We start from the raw sequence: 17,402 nt of genomic DNA on the forward strand, positions 1-17,402 counted from the left end.
AGCCACGGGCCAAATTATGAAGGACTCTGCCTGCCCTCTGGCAACAGGGAGTCATGGGAAGGCTTTTAATGTTATTTTTAAAGTCCGGTTTATTGAGATATAATTTAGATGATAAATTATAGGTATACTGTTTGTGACTCTTTTTAGGTATACTGTTTGTGACCACCACCACAATTAAGACATAGACTGTTTCCATCACTCAGAGTTCCTTCATGGCACTTGGGGTCAATCCCCTCTCCTCACTACAGCCCCTGACAACTACTGAGCTGTTTTTTGTTCTTATTGTTTTGCTTTATCCAGCATGTCCTATAAATAGAATTATGCAATACAGGGAGGAGCAAAAGTAGGTTTACAATTGTGAGTACTCAAAACAGTTTCTTCTTGTATTATTTATTACTTGTGCCCTGGTGCACGGATTCGTGCACATTGAAAGGATATTAATTAGAAGTTGGCCGGTGGGGTGGGACTGGGTGAGATGGGCTGGACACACCCTGGAGCCAACCTCCCATGGTCCCTCCCCAGCCGGCTGCACCTGGGGCGGCACCGGGGCTCAAAGGGTGTCTGCAGAGTGAGCGGGGGTCCCAGCAGGTGGGGTCCCTCGACCTGGCCTGTGGGGATCGGGCCGAAACTGGCTCTCTGACATCCCTCGAGGGGTCACAGATTATGAGAGGGTGGTTCTCCGGTGACGCACCCTAGAATTGTGCTCCCTCCTCTCTGGTTCCGGGGTGCATCATCCAACAACTGCCGCTGCCAAGTCACCACAGCTTGGCAGCTCCTGCATTGAGCCTCTGCCCCGATGGTCACTGCGCGTCATAGCTACCGTTCAGAAGGTCAGACTGTCACTTAGCCTTTTATATATATAGATTGTGTTATTTTCCATACAAACAACTGTAAACCTACTTTCACCACACCCTGCATATAGCTTTTTAGGGACTGGTTTCTTTCACTTAGCAAAAATACTTTTCAGGCCTGACCAGTTTGGCTCAGTGGATAGAGGGTCAGCCTGTGGATTGAAGGGTCCCAGGTTTGATTCTAGTCAAGGGCACATGCCCAGGTTGAGTGCTTGATCCCCACTGGGGGTCATACAGGAGGCAGCCAATCAGTGATTCTCTCTCATCACTGATGTTTCTATCTCTCTCTCCCTCTCCCTTCCTCTCTGAAATCAATAAAAATATATTTAAAAAATACTTTTCAGACTCATTTCTGTTGTTGTTTCTATCCGTTTTTTTTCTCTTATTGCTCAGCATTTTCCCATTATATGGATGAACTATAATTTGTCTACCCAGTCAGCATTTGATGAACATTTGAGTTATTTACATTTTTTGGCAATTATTAATAACACTGCCATAAACGCATAAAAAGTTTTATGCAGACATATAGTTTTACTTCTCTTATATAAATACCTTCAAAGTGGGATTACTGGATCATAAGGTAAATGTGTGTTTAACTTTATAAGAAACTATCAACTTGTTTTAAAAATATCTGTCATTGACAAGTTGGAGTGCATGAGAATTCTCACTGATTGCCTCTTTGTCAGACCTTAATATTGTCATATTTTTAATAGATATATAGTGGTGTCTCATTGTGATTTTAGTTTACCTTTTCCTAATGACCAATGGTCATTTCATGTGCTTACTCGCTATCCATCTCTCTTCTTTGGTGACATGCCTCTTAAAATCAATTTACCATTTTTCAATTGGGTTGCTTCCTTATTGACACTATTCTTTATATATTATTCTTTATATAAACTGAGCATTAGCCTTTTATCAAATATATTTTTCAAATATTTTTCCTCCAGTCTGGAGCTTATCTTTTTATTTTCTATTGAAGAACAGGAGTTTTAATTTTGAATTTATCTTTTTTTTCTGTTATGGCCAGTGCTTTGGGTATTGTGTCCAAGAATATCTTTGCCTAACCCAGGGTCACAAAGATTTTTCTCCTGTGTTTTCTTCTAGAATGCTTACAGTTTTAGGTTTTACATTTAGTTCTATGTTCATTAATTTTTTTATATAGTGGTAAATTTTTATATATAGTGGTAAATTTTTATATATAGTGGTAAATTTTTATATATAGTGGTAAAATGTTTTAAATTAAAAAAGAACATTTATATGGAAGACTACACAAATCATAGGTGTACATTTCAATGAGTTTTTACCAACTGACCATGTCATAGCCCAAGAAACAGAACATGACTAGCACCTAAGAAAACCTTCTGAACCTCCTTCCATGAAAAACTTTTTTGGGGGGCGGGGAGTTAATCCTCACCCAAGGATATTTATTCCAATGATTTTTAGAGTAAGTAAAGAGAGGGGTAGAGACAGAGAGAGAGAAACATTAATGTGAGAGAGACACATCGATCGGTTGCTTCCCGCACATGCCATGACGGGGGCTGGGGATTGAGCCTGCAACCAGGTAAGATGCCCCTAACCGGAATCAAACCCATGACCCTTCAGTTCGTGGACTAATGCTCTAACCACTGAGAAAACTGGCTAGGGTTGAAAAACTTTTAAGCAGAAAAGTGACAAGAAGTATTTCTCTTGGAGAAATGATGCTAGGGGGGGATATGAAGGGTTGATTTGTGGCAAGAAATGTTGCATCTTGTTGGTTTGTGTTGGGGCAAGATCTTCAGCACCTACTATGGTAAATACACTGCTCTACAAGACAGGTGCTCAATGTTTACTGGGCAGACTGATCCTCTATTCAGGGGTCCTCAAACTACGGCCCGCGGGCCACATGCGGCCCGCCAAGGACATTTATCCGGCCCGCCGGGTGCCGCTGCCTGTCCTGCTTAGCAGCCGACTCATCCCAGGCCCGCAGTGCGCATAGGAATTTGTTCATTGTTTTTTTTTTTTAAACTATAGTCCGGCCCTCCAACGGTCTGAGGGACAGTGAACTGGCCCCCTGTTTAAAAAGTTTGAGGACCCCTGCAAAGAGCAAATGCAAGTCTAGAGCAACTCCATGCAAAATTCAGAAGTTAAAGGGAACAACCAACACACATGCTTAAGAAAAAATGGAAAGAAGATACTGACCTGAGCTTGGATTTTGAGATGGCTTGACTGAAAGAAAGACAAAAAGAACATCATTCCTATTATGAAGGCTTAAGCATATGCTCCCCCCCACCATGTCAGCTGAGCTATCGAAAGAGCCATGCACAGCAGCCTGGCTCAGCACCCCCGCAGCGGGCTAGCTGGGGTATTTGCAGAGCAGTAGCGAGGTGCTGCAGGTCCAGGCAGGCCAGGCTGAGCACCTGCCCAAGCCCTGGCAAGAGAAGACTCTTAGCCAGACGCCCTGAGCAGTCATGGCACAGGCAGTGACTCTAGGGGTCCTTCACTCCCCCACCTGTGTTCCCCACACTGAAGTCCGGGGGTCTCTCCTGCCTGCAACTCAGTCACTCATCTCAACAGCAGCATTTGCTGCTGCTCTAGCAAATGGAGCACTGGAGTAGGAGTCCTGGCCCTGCTATTCACTAACTGCGTGAGTCTGGGCAAGCGGCACACCTTTTTGAGCCTCCATGTTCTCATCTGTCAAATGGGAAGGACAAACCCATTTCCCGTCTAATTTCCAATGTGGTAGGGAGGGCAGAGCAAGAGAAAGGAGGCAAATTCACTTTGTAAACTATTGAGTATCCTGCCCATAACACATCATTTTTTATGCAGCACTGCCCAGGAGATCGAATTCTCTTAAAAACAATACCTGCACTTTGCAGAGAGAAGACCTAAAAGATACCAGATGGAAGCAAACAAAACAAAGCTGCATGGTCCCCCCCCCGCCCCCCCCCCCCCCCCCCCCGCCAAAGCAGGCTGCACTCTGCACATTCCCCCCTGCTGGTCCCCCCACTGCTGCAGTCCAAATCCTCTAGTAAAAAGCCAATGGGGGTTAATGGGATGGCACCCTCCACTGGTAGGAGGGGGTGGTGCAGGGCTCCCAAGAAAAAGTGCTATAAGCATAGGGCAGGGTCTCGCCATCCAGCTGCTGTGCATAAGGTTGGGAGAACCCAGGAGCGAAGGAAACTTAAATACTCTCATCAGCCACTCTGCCATACAAGCTCTTCTCCAAAGCACTGATGCCAGCACCAGCCCAGGAGGAGAATCGGGCTTTACCCCCACCGCCGGCACCCAGAGGGCCCAGCCTGGGCTGCGCCGCTTCTTTTCCACCAGCACCTAGTGGACACAGTGGAACAGTGGGTTACCTGGCACACCCTGCTGCAGGTGCTCAGCAGGATGGAGGCAGGGAGGGGCCCAGGGTAGGAGGATGACCAAGGGGCCCAGGGTGAGCCCACCCGCCCCTCCTGCCCCTGAGGCTATAGCCCCCAGGCTTCATGGAAATCTGGGGTGTCTTCCTGATATTTGCTTCCCTGAGATGATGATGGCGGAAGCCAAGAGGGTAAGCTGCCTCCACACTCACCAGAGAGTTCCCCAGCAGCCTTGGTTCTCGCCTTCGCCACTTACGTTCTCCGTGTTCACAGATTCTGTCTCGCTGGTTGGCATGCTGGCTGTGGGGGGAAGAAAATGCTTCAGAGGGCACACTGGAGGTGCTGCACGCCCCGGAGGGGCCAGTGTGAGATCCCCACCAGCAGGCCCTCTGGGAACCTGGGAGGAGGGCAATGGACCAGCATGAGTGCTGAGAAGCCAGCACCTCCACGCAGGAGAGCCTCTGCTGCCATATCCTGCCCAGCAAGCCCAGGGCCCCATCAGGAAGAAATTCTGTCCATCCAGAGGTTTCCCGAGAAAAGCAGCCTACGGAACAAACAGGACCCTGCCCTGCGCTTGGTACCAGCTTATTCTCCTGGTTCCCAGGTTTGCACTGAGGCCACCAAGACATCTCAGGACACCTTGCCTGCCCCGGCAGGTGGACTCTAGAAAATCTGTGCAAGACCAATACTTCATGAACACATTCTTATTTTAAATATATCGGAGAGGAGGCGTTGTGGGTGGAAGAGTACATGAGGTACCAGGCACAAAATCTTTGAGAAGTTGAAAACCCTACTCAGTTTTAGTGAACTTCTCTGATATTTAAGACGTGCTGAGCTTGTGAAGCCAATATGTAGAAGCTCTCACCACCAAAGCCAGACAAGAGCACTAGGGAGGTCTCCTCCCACCCCGTGACCAGGGCAGAGCTGACTGTGATCCCAGCGCTGCCAGCGTCTCTGGGCATGCTTCACGCCGCCACATCAGGGTCCTGAGCAGAAGCGGAGGAAATGTGGAAATGCACCCACTGGTGTCGGGGAGCCCAGGGACCCACTCGAGCCACCATCTGGCACTTGGCTGTTTGTTTGCATCCACTTGATTCAGCCCCATAAACATCACGAGTATGTGCTGGAGACCAGGTGGGGAAGGGGGTGCGGGCACCCAGAGGGCACGGCACTGCATTGTCCTGGAGGGCCAGTGGGAGAGGCAAGCCCAAATGGATTCAATTAACTGTGAAATACAGAAATATAGACCATCCCCCTATGCCCCCCACTCAGGGGGCTGGACAAGGAATCTGAAACGTGTAGTTAGGAATGACTAATTCTGCTCTGGGGTCAGGAGAGGTCATGGAGACTGAACATGGGAGAATCACCCAAACACATGCACTGCTTTCCCCTGATGCATCATTTTGAACTGGAGCAACTGCCTTTATCAACCTGATGGGTCAACAGGAAAGTCTTCCCCCTGTGGCCTCTGCCCATAAGTGTCCTCTTTAGCAAGGATGCCTCAGTTTCCTCCACAAAAACTGGGGGGGGGGGGGGGGGGGGGGGACGGGGGGTTGCCTGAGCACGTGGTGGAGGTTCTATGGGCAGCCCAGGGAGCAGAGGGCGAAGGTTGGGTCAGCGTCTCCGTCTGCATAGCTATGCTGCTGACCCTGCTCGGGCAACAGACATAGTGTGAATGACAAGCATGGATGAAGGGGACCTGTCTCAAAGGGCCCAGAGGTCTGAGTAACATCTGTTCTGAGGGCGACAGAGAAGATCCCGCTCCTTTTGTGAGCACCCAGGAAATGGAGGCTGCTGGGCGGGAGTCTCGAGAGCCATGTCCAGCAACATGTAGGCAAAGGTTTCAAAGGAAAAGGCAACATGAGCAGAATTCTAGACCCACAGCACACAACCGGTATTCTTGTGGAATAACCTTTTTCTTTCTTAGTTAAGTCGAAAAAAAGCAACTACAAACTTTGATTTAAATTCTCACAACTCCATGCAAAAATAAAGAAAATAAAGACAAACCAAACCAAAACAGAAAACAAAAAAACCCAACAATCCAATCATGAAAAAACTTTTAACAGAAAGTTCCAGAGAGAGAGGGAGAATCTGAGATGCTCCTGCAATTTATCCCACGACTGTCCCATGCCTTGGCTTCAGCGAGAGACTAAAAATTCATAAAATTCAACAAAGTTCATTGTTATGGGTTCTTCCCATGGGACCAGCCTTCTTTTTAAGAACAAGACATGGAGCATCACAGTGGGAGCTCCTTATAAACAAGACCGCGAGCCAGCTCTTCCTGGAGGTCTGAGGCCAGAAGGTGCGAGCACTCCGCCTCGGGTGGGGACTGTGGGGTCCTCAGGCCCAGTTGGGTCCTGACTCCCAGCATTAGTGTCCTGGTCGTGCCAACTCCACACGCTCAAACTCACTTCCGTCTCTCACAGTAGACTACTTCAAGGTTCTAGTATTATGCATATCATAACTTTAGTTATTATTTCAAAAAGAGCAAACGTCTCCTGAACAGGCTGCGTCTGGTGGCTTGTTATTCTCTGGGGCCATGTCCCAAGATGCGAGCAATACAGTTGCTGCATTTCATTTCTAAAGCTTCATTTTCAAACAATACGACTGAAGCAGATTACAGTGCATACTGCCTGTTGGGGAGGGGGCGTTCTTTCGCATTTCTGGCTGGGTGCCAGCTAGAAGTGGCGGAAAGGCACTAGTTGCTCTCTTGACTAAGTCGGGGAAAGAGAAGAAATAAAGCCGAACTCCCCCAGCAGCAGCAAAGAGACATTAATTGGGTGGCCCAGCTCCAGGGCTTTCCTGGAGAGAAGTCCTCTTGCTCCCGAGGCAGCCTCCATCCTTCACGTAGAGAGGATGGTGGCTAAGAGCAGGCTCTCGGGTTGGCCAGATCTAACCTTAACTTCATGTTTGTGACCTGAGTTCTCCCAGGCTCCGCGCTCCCGCCTGCAAAATGCGAGGTACCTATATCTCAGGGCTGGAGTGGGTCACCTGATAGTGGGTTACCCCAGATGGGTCCTCAATCATGAACGGCAGTTCTGTCATCTTGGCAAAGCTCTCGTGGGGCTCTCTGGGCACAAAGCAACACTCCCCCATGTGGCCCAAATCCCAAATCTGGTGTCACTCCCCCAACCACTTCCATCATTGCACGGAGGCCTCTGGTGTGAAGTCTCCCACACTTCCCGGCCACTCTTGGTTTGTACTTCTCCTGCCCTGCACTGAGCAATTTCTCTCTACCTTAGCCTGTTGTGGGGACAGCAACTTTTCAGTTGTAAGTATCTGACACCTACACAGCCATAATAAATGAATCTATTCCAGAAGGATGTCGCCAGGGCTGAGGAGGAGGGTGGAGGGAGAGAGGGAGAGGACAGTGACTATGCTAGAATGGGGTGACCTCATTTGGTCCTGGAAATGGACCTTGGTCCAGTTCCTGATTCTGAGCAGAGGATCCAGGCTCTGGCTGGGGCCCTGGCAGCCTTTCTGTCCGCTCCGGCGTCCCCGTCCCTGCCTCAGGACGCATTTCCTCCTCTGGAAGCACAGAATACATTCGGCCCGGTGGGCATAAGTGGGAGCCTGCATGCACATTAAAGCATTACACCCTTCACTTGCACTCGACATTCATTTTTTTCAATGTTTATACATTGATACGGGTTTCCCTTCACTTAGTCCCAGTATGATCTCCTCCATGTTTTAAAAAAGAGGACAGGGGCTTCTGAGATTACATGAACAAACTGTGATTTCACAGATGAAAGAGACGACCAGCAGCCTCGGGCACACAGCTCAGACGTGAGAAAGCTCTCCTGCTTCCCCTACGGCTCTGGCACACATTTGAATATACTGGGGTACACGCTGATACTGTATATGTTGGTATGTACGGGGGTTTATACTTAAAACTCCACAAACTGAGAAGTTCCAAAAGCCAAGCAAGCCCCTTATTCATCAACACTGGTTCACTGTCCTAATGACCTCGATTAACCCCGGAAACACGATATAGAGCCTGACCACTTACCGAAGATCAGCCCAGAATGGCTGATACAGTACAAAATTCAAGCTGATAAGGTGATCATTTATTTTTTTAAATATATTTTATTGATTTTTACAGAGAGGAAAGGAGAGGAATAGAGAGTTAGAAACATCAATGAGAAACATAGATCAGCTGCCTCCTGCACACCCCCTACTGGGGATGTGCCCGCAACCAAGGTACATGCCCTTGACCGGAATCGAACCCGGGACCCCTTAGTCCGCAGGCCGATGCTCTATCCACTGAGCCAAGCCGGCCAGGGCAAGGTGATCATTTAGATTTTCTAAAAATCCAAACAGAAAGAATTGTAGAAACTCAAGTAAGTAAAGCCACAGGCAAATGACTGGAACACATGCCTGTCTCCCTAACCCACTGCCCTGTGTCCCCTTCAGCAGGGACCCAGTGTTGATGGCTGACAAGTGGCCAGGCCAAGCAGAGAGACCCCCGGAGCCCACCACGTCACCTGCCTGCACCAGACCCTCCTGCAGAAGCTAGCAGGGACCGTCTGCGTGCAGCGACGCTGTCAGTCGTTCTACCTCACACCCTCCAGGGAATTTTCAGAGCTTTGTCGAGGAAGTTTTTATGTTTTTAAATAAAAACTTAAAAATTATTTTCTGTGAATCTGGGTGAAACTGGGCATTGGGACAAGCCTGATGCCTTTAATGGGATACTGGCTTGCACTGCAATTTACCTGCTGAAAATCTGGGGAAGCTCAGAGCCTCTGCTCTGTGGTCTTTTCCAGGCACTGGGGTCTCTGGGGAGGGTTCCAGGATGGAGGCCTTGGCTCCGAGTGTGGGTGCACTGTGGAGGGGCCCCAAGTGCTGCTTCGATGAGGAGAGGAGGCGGGGCAGCAGCCCAGCGCACCCCGGACTGTAGACAAGAGATGCCAGCCTGGGTCACATTATTTCTCTCTTAAGATCGTATTACTCGGCCCAGATGCCATCCTAGGTAACGCCACACAAAATAAACCAGGGAAATACACTTTCTCTGGCCAGCACAACAACAAGCATCTTCACCAGTGAAATTGTTTATTCCTCTACTCTCACTCTGAAGAACAACATACCTCTCAACAAAATCGGCCTGGCCTGTGAATTCAGAGGGAAATTATAAACACACATGTGCGTGCACACACACATACACACAGTGGATGAGTCTGTGCATGGCTCCAAGTAGGCAGCCCCAAAATTATGTTCACCATTAACAGGCACAGCAAAATCTCAGACCAACTTCCTTCAGTGATGGAGGCTAATTTCGGTCTTCGTCGCTGGCGATGTGGGGACAAGACCCTTTTCCTCCTGGCCTGGGTTATCTAATGCGGAAAATGAGCTGTTGGGTGATATCTCAGAGACCCACTGACCTCTGACCTGCTGCAACTGTGTAAAGAGGAAACGCCCACAGGCTGTCTGATTTGGCTCCCACACCAAGGGGGTTTTCCCTGGCATTCCCCGAGCTCAGCAAGGGGAGCAGGGAATGAGCAGGACTGGAAAGCCCCTCCCCACCCCTCAGGAGGGTCACCAGAAGTCACCTCCAGGAGGACACCCTGGGGCCTGGAGAAGCACAAGGAAGAGCAGTCCCCAAGAGATCCCGAGCCAGCCAAACTGAGCCCACAGGTGTCCTGGCCTCCAGGAGCCTCACACCTGTCCGCCTCCATAGAGCAGGCCTTCTTGCGGGCTTGAGGATTTGTCAGCATTTCCCTCCATGCCCAGCAGCCTAAAAGCTTCTCGCTCCTTTCAAAGGAAGGGGAAAGGGTGAGGTCGGACAACCGAGCAGTGGCGGGCATGGCTGCCTTCCGCGAAGAGGGGTGATCCAAAGCCAAGACCTTGTGTTTTTATCTTATTTCCATGACAAGCATGAGCAGTGCCATGACAAGCTGTGAGGACGTTGCCTGTGCTTGCTGGTGGTGACATGCTTAGCCATTACAAGGTAACAGATTCTTGTTGCTGTAAAGAAGCCAGACTCTTCTTGGAGAATGTGGGTCAAGGCCAGACCAAGGTTTCTGTGTCTGAAGCAAGAATTACTCCCTGACAATGACTATTTCTATATGGCTAGTGACATGGGAGCACAGCATCCACACAATAGCCTCTGCCCACGCGTCACCGGCAACGTCAGCGCCTCCCTCAGGGACCCTGTCTTAGTCAAGAGGAGACCTCCCCTGCTCAAAACACAGACAGCTTCCTGAAAATAGGATGCTGCTTCCTCTCCCTGCAGACCTCTCAGAAAGCTAACAGAGAAGCCTCAAGCCCTGGCTGAGGAGGGGACGTGCCTAGAAGCCCAAAGCGGGGTCCCTTCTGGGGACGGAAACCACACATCTTCTCGAGGCAACCTCCGCAGAGCTGCGGTCCGAGGCTGTCTCTGCCAGCATGTTTCCTTGCATCCCTGACAGTGCTTCCTGCTTAGCTGGAGCCCATCTTCCCTGCGGAGGCCCCAGGAGCTGCAGCCAGCCCAGCCGCTTCCTGGAAAACACTGAAGCTGAACAAGTCTCCCCCTCACCCCGCAACTCCCTGCCCACTCACTGTCAGGCAAGGTCTTACTCCTTGTCCTCTTCCTCCTGGGGCCACAAGGGGCTCTCGGAACAATGAGGGGCTTTTATCTGATAGCCTCTGCCCCTTTCCCCTTGCAGGCCTTCTGACGAGAGCAGGGTCCTCATACAACCTCCAGGCAGACCACCTTGGCTGTTCAAGCCCAATTCCCGGCCTCTGGGTTCAGCGTTCCAGTGGTCGCTCCCAAGAAAACAGGGCCGCCTGCCCCTCTGCTCTCTCAGCAGCTGGCTTTGTGTGCCCGCAGTCTAACTCCTCTCAAATGGAGTCTTCCTTCCTGCAGAGCGGCCTGACCAGGGCCGATGGGGTGGCAGCAGGTAGGGGACTGGGTGGTGTGCAGAGGCAGCTCCGTGCCGCTGTGGGACCACAGCGGTGCCTTGGCAGGCAGACAGGGCGCCGGTTCCCATAACTGCCCTGCGCAGGGATAGCCCTGATGCTAACCCCAGGGTTCCCATTGAGGGGCGATGTTTAGCATAATTTTAGACCAGTGGTCGGCAAACTCATTAGCCAACAGAGCCAAATATCAGCAGTACAACGACTGAAATTTCTTTTGAGAGCCAAATTTTTTAAACTTAAACTTCTTCTAACACCACTTCTTCAAAATAGACTCGCCCAGGCCGTGGTATTTTGTGGAAGAGCCACACTCAAGGGGCCAAAGAGCCGCATGTGGCTCGCGAGCCGCAGTGTGCCGACCACTGTTTTAGACCATCGCTGGAAACTTCATTACTTCCCACCTGAGCCCTTTCCTCATTCCTCCTCGCAAAGGCAAGGATCCAAAAATCTTTGCCTCCTAGAAGTATATATATATATATATATTTTATATTTTTTATTGATTTCATAGAGGAAGAGAGTGGGGGAGAGAGAGAGAGAGAGAAACATCAATGATGAGAGAGAATCAGTGATCGCCTGCCTCTTGCAGACCCCGCACGGGGGATCGAGCCCGCAGCCTGGGCATGCACCCCGACTGGGAATTAAACTGTGACCTCCGGGTTCATAGGTTGACGCTCAACCCCGGAGCCACGCCCACAAGGGCCTGGACGTATGTTTTTAACTTCTGGGTGAAACAGGCCTACTAGCCTGAACAGGGTCCTGGGCAAACCTGCCAGGGAGTGCAATCCCAAGAGGGCACCTGAAAAACGTACCCTGGGGAAAACACCCATCCAGTTACCTCACTGCACTGCCATCTACACGGAGACATTTCAGTTGAAAAAGCATCCTTGTGGGGAAAGTGTTCAAAAAAGTCTGTCTCCCAGACTAACACTATTCATGCTGGATTAAATACATTTTCTGAGTTGGTTCAGCTACCTCTTGAAAAGGTACAGTTCACACGGAAAGGAAATTGCAATGCTGTCTTGGCAAAGACACACGTTTTGGGAAAAGACAAGAAGAAAACAACACAAGCAAGTTTCCAAGAAATCAAGCAAGTAAGACACACAGGCACCTGCAGACGCAGCACACAGACATGCACCGCACACCACCCCTCTGTGAGCAGGAGGCGGCAGGTCTCGGGGAGGAGTCTGCTGGAGACAGAGTTCCGTCTCAGCCGTTTACCGTGGTCTTTAGCCCTGCGCTGGCGAAAGCAGAACTTCCTTTTCTTCTTGTCCTCTTTTAGCAAGTCGGCCAGGGTGACCCCTTCAGGTTGAACACAAGCAATTTCATTATGGTTCAGTAGAGGGCAGCAAGAGCACCGCAAACAGGGCCCCAGGACCCAGGAGGTGCAGACATCCAGGGGCTCTGACACGCAAAACCCCAAACTGTCCCACAAGGAAACCTACCGTTCAGGACCTGGCCAGGGAGCGAAAACGCGCATTTTAGAGTGAGTATACAAAGTGCCTGTCTTTAAGAGCCTGTCCTAAATAAATAACCAATTACAATAAACAATCAATCTACCCTCTCCAGGCACAGGTTTCCAGTGTCTGACCTCCCCTCTAAGAAGGGTAAGAAGGGCGTTCGGGAGCGGGCACTTGGAGGGAGTCAGGAGTCCTGGGTGCTGACCAGCTGGCTGTTCGAGTCCAGTCAGTATTGCTATCTGGGGCAGGACGCCTGGGTGCTGGAAGAGTAGGCTCTGGACTTGGACAGATCAGGTCTAAACTCACTTTCTGGCTGGATGACCGTGGGCGGGTTACCTGAATTGGTTAAGCCACAGTTTCAGCCCTCATGAGATGTTAATAGTGGTCGGACCTGCACTTCATAGGGTTGCTTTCAGAGGAAACTAGCAAATGGCATGCTCGGCTTTGGCAAGGCGCGGTCAACCATGACGACTACAACTCCACTACCAGGTCATGAGAGAAATGACAGGGTCCATGATATGGTGGTCGCTCCACGCGGGCTAGTCCTTGTTGCAGAGGCCACATGCTTCGGGAAGGGACCTGCAGAGGCAGGTGGGGCCGCAGAAGGAACGCCGAGTGGGCGAGGGCCTGCATGGACCCATCAGTGGGAATGTAAACTGCTGTCACTTGGCACAGCACCCGTATTTCTAAAGGGCATGCTCTTTGAGCCAGAAAAACCCTTTCAGATGAGCTCTCTCACAAGAACGTGAACGTGGGGGCCCAGACCCAGGTCCACGCATTTGTGGGGATTAGCGATGGCTGCGTGCAGACTGTGGCAGAACCTTGGGTTCAAATCCCAGCTTTGCCTCTTGACAGTCATGGGACCCTGGGAAGCTCCCAAACGTCTTCATGCTTCAGTTTCCTCATCTGACAAGTCCTAGTCTCACAAAACTGCTGAGGAACAGTGGGTTAATGCACCCACAGCCCTTAAAGCGATGTCTGACACAGGGGAGCACTTGACAAATGTGAGATGTTAGTCTGTGTTCTTTCACTCAACAAATAACATGTGACAAATACTGCCCTAAGGTGCCAGCACAATGAAGAGCAGAAACAGACCCTTTTCCTGGCCCCATGGCACACAGTCTCACGGCACAGAAGATGGCCAGACAGTCACACCAACAAGGCTAAAACTGCAACCCTGACAACTCCCACAAAGAGGAGGTCCACGTGCTACATACAGTCCATCGGGACAGCTTTTATTGTGGCAAATTATTGAAAATAGCCAAGGTGTTGTCTTTAAAATATGGAAAGCTGTCTATGGCTCACGGCTCAGAGCAGGCTGTGCTGGGCGATCTCCTGGTGGGACCAGGGGGCCAGCTGTGCTGGATGATCTCCTGGTGGGACCAGGGGGCCAGCTGTACTGGGTGATCTCCTGGTGGGACCAGGGGGCCAGCTGTACTGGGTGATCTCCTGGTGGGACCAGGGGGCCAGCTGTACTGGGTGATCTCCTGGTGGGACAGGGGGCCAGCTGTGCTGGGCGATCTCCTGGTGGGACCAGGGAGTCAGCTGTGCTGGATGATCTCCTGGTGGGACAGGGGGCCAGCTGTGCTGGGTGATCTCCTGGTGGGACCAGGGGGCCAGCTGTGCTGGTGATCTCCTGGTGGGACCAGGGGGCCAGCTGTGCTGGATGATCTCCTGTTGGGACCAGGGGGCCAGCTGTGCTGGGCGATCTCCTGGTGGGACAGGGGGCCAACTGTGCTGGGTGATCTCCTGTTGGGACCAGGGAGCCAGCTGTGCTGGGTGATCTCCTGTTGGGACCAGGGGGCCAGCTGTGCTGGTGATCTCCTGGTGGGACCAGGGGGCCAGCTGTGCTGAGTGATCTCCTGGTGGGACCAGGGAGTCAGCTGTATTGGATGATCTCCTGGTGGGACAGGGGGGCAGCTGTGCTGGGTGATCTCCTGGTGGGACCAGGGGGCCAGCTGTACTGGGTGATCTCCTGGTGGGACCAGGGGGCCAGCTATGCTGGATGATCTCCTGGTGGGACCAGGGGGCCAGCTGTGCTGGATGATCTCCTGGTGGGACCAGGGGGCCAGCTGTGCTGGATGATCTCCTGGTGGGACCAGGGGGCCAGCTATGCTGGATGATCTCCTGGTGGGACCAGGGGGCCAGCTGTGCTGGATGATCTCCTGTTGGGACCAGGGGGCCAGCTGTGCTGGGTGATCTCCTGGTGGGACCAGGGGGCCAGCTGTGCTGGATGTTCTCCTGGTGGGACCAGGGGGCCAGCTGTACTGGGTGATCTCCTGGTGGGACAGGGGGCCAGCTGTGCTGGGTGATCTCCTGGTGGGACCAGGGGGCCAGCTGTGCTGGTGATCTCCTGGTGGGACAGGGGGCCAGCTGTGCTGAGTGATCTCCTGGTGGGACCAGGGGGCCAGCTGTGCTGGGCGATCTCCTGGTGGGACAGGGGGCCAACTGTGCTGGATGATCTCCTGGTGGGACAGGGGGCCAGCTGTGCTGGGTGATCTCCTGGTGGGACCAGGGGGCCAGCTGTGCTGGTGATCTCCTGGTGGGACCAGGGGGCCAGCTGTGCTGAGTGATCTCCTGGTGGGACCAGGGAGTCAGCTGTGTTGGATGATCTCCTGGTGGGACAGGGGGGCAGCTGTGCTGGGTGATCTCCTGTTGGGACCAGGGGGCCAGCTGTGCTAGTGATCTCCTGGTGGGACAGGGGGCCAGCTGTGCTGGTGATCTCCTGGTGGGACCAGGGGGCCAGCTGTGCTGGTGATCTCCTGGTGGGACAGGGGGCCAGCTGTGCTGGTGATCTCCTGGTGGGACAGGGGGGCCAGCTGTGCTGGGTGATCTCCTGGTGGGACCGGGGGGCCAGCTGTGCTGGGTGATCTCCTGGTGGGACCAGGGGGCCAGCTGTGCTGGGTGATCTCCTGGTGGGACCAGGGGGCCAGCTGTGCTGGGCGATCTCCTGGTGGGACAGGGGGCCAGCTGTGCTGGGTGATCTCCTGTTGGGACCAGGGGGCCAGCTGTGCTGGTGATCTCCTGGTGGGACCAGAAAGTCAGCTGTGCTGGATGATCTCCTGGTGGGACAGGGGGCCAGCTGTGCTGGGTGATCTCCTGGTGGGACAGGGGGGCAGCTGTGCTGGGTGATCTCCTGGTGGGACCAGGGGGCCAGCTGTACTGGGTGATCTCCTGGTGGGACAGGGGGCCAGCTGTGCTGGTGATCTCCTGGTGGGACCAGAAAGTCAGCTGTGCTGGATGATCTCCTGGTGGGACAGGGGGCCAGCTGTCTGCGCAAAATCCTGTGTCCTTATTCCTTCTGGGAACAAATGAGGTCAGAAAGAGCAGGCCCCACTGCCAAGTCTAGTTCGCTCTCAGAAGAGGGGCAAGAGAATGTTATTTCTTGCTTTATATACTTTGATATTATATGGATTCCTTACAGTGGGTAAATATTTCTTTTGTAAATCAATACATTAAAAGCAGAAAAAACAACCCTGACTGGGACTCCGTGAACCTGGCTGCAGTGCCTCATCCTCCCGGTCTGCAGTGGGGCAACCACCCTCCTCCTCTTCGTCTCCCTCCAGTTCTTAGGAGGCTACACACTACTCCCAGGACCACTCAGGGGAGCCGGTGTCTCCCTCCCCGGCCAGCCGCTCCAGAGGACGGCGGCCTGGACCCATGTCTGCCACATGCAGCTCTAACTGCTGCTGTTTGCATTTACAGCTTTTAATTGAAGGTTTTTCGCTTGGAACTTGTGCCCTGAGGTAGTTTTCTTGAGATGAAAGCAGTTTTAGAAATTAAATTTTGAAGACATAACCCTTTGAAATAGGAACAGAAAATGTCCATGCTGTGTGCTTGCAAACAGCTATCCCATCACTCTTGTCTGCCCAGCCTCAAGTCAGACACCACAGTAAAAGTCGTCGGGGTGGCAGGTGCAGAAGGGAGGTGACGGCCGTGGCCACCTGTGCCCCGAAGCCTGAGGGGCAGGGTCCCAGGGGAGGCGGGCTCACAGCCTCTGCCAGGGCCCCTAATGAAGACACAGGTTCTCCCTGTGCTCAGAGGTGGAGCTTCAGGCATCCCCGCCCTGTCTTTGAGCATCAGTTATCACCTCTGACGGGGACTGTCGATCGCTCATAGCTCCCACAGTGAACTGGCCCTGCTTTCTGGCCCGAACTTCAGAATGAGCTCCTTTAAAACCATTTCATTATTTTTAATGCCATTTTTTAAGACTAATCACTGACAATGAGAAGAGTTTAAAATAGAATTTTAGGCTTTCAGATTTTAATGGCCCTAGAAAAACCTCATTGTTAACTCGGAAGCAGCTGCACACGTCTAAAAAATCGCTTGGAGATTTGGCAGGGTTTCTTACGAAATTTGAAGCTCAGCAAAAAGTTAAATTATCCTTGAAAATTTCCCAAATGCTCAGGAACTAACTTCCAAGGAAATTTTGTCCATTCAATTAATTGTGTAATACCAGCTTTCTAACAGCAAATGTATGGGGCTGACATTTTAAGTAAGTGGTCCGTGAATGCAGGAAACCAGAGCCACCAGGCACTCAGCCACCACACGGCCCAGAAGGGACTGCCTGCCTCTCCATTATCTTCTTTCAAGGGACAGCCTAGACCAGTGGTCGGCAAACTGTGGCTCTGTTGACTAATGAGTTTGCTGACCACTGGAATAGGGGCTTAATCACAAGGAACAACAACAGCCTGTAATTATTGGAATCGAGAGTCTAGGTCAGTGGTTGGCAAACTCATTAGTCAACAGAGCGGCAAACCGCGGCTCACGAGCCGCATGTGGCTCGCAAGCCGCAGTTTGCCAACCACTGGCCTATACCAGTGTGCTCCTCAGTGGGGATGGGGGAGCACTCAGGAGTTCCC

General features: G+C 51.8%; 1 protein-coding gene across 3 annotated transcripts in view; it reads right to left on the reverse strand.

The window, feature by feature from the left end:
- Positions 1-17,402, reverse strand: part of CACNA1D (calcium voltage-gated channel subunit alpha1 D) — a 311,586-nt gene that overhangs the window by 85,629 nt on the left and 208,555 nt on the right. For 2 of the 3 annotated variants that reach the window (XM_080675937.1, XM_080675938.1), the window contains exons 10-11: positions 4,405-4,492; positions 3,030-3,056 (exon numbers count right to left, since the gene is read on the reverse strand). In XM_080675937.1, the coding sequence (XP_080532063.1) occupies positions 3,030-3,056; positions 4,405-4,492 (115 nt within the window). Of the gene's footprint in view, positions 1-3,029; positions 3,057-4,100; positions 4,161-4,404; positions 4,493-17,402 lie in introns of all 3 variants that reach the window. The other variant, XM_080675936.1, reaches the window with a different exon arrangement.

Source organism: Plecotus auritus (genome assembly GCF_963455305.1).
Source record: "Plecotus auritus genome assembly, chromosome: 6".
NCBI lineage: Eukaryota > Metazoa > Chordata > Mammalia > Chiroptera > Vespertilionidae > Plecotus > Plecotus auritus.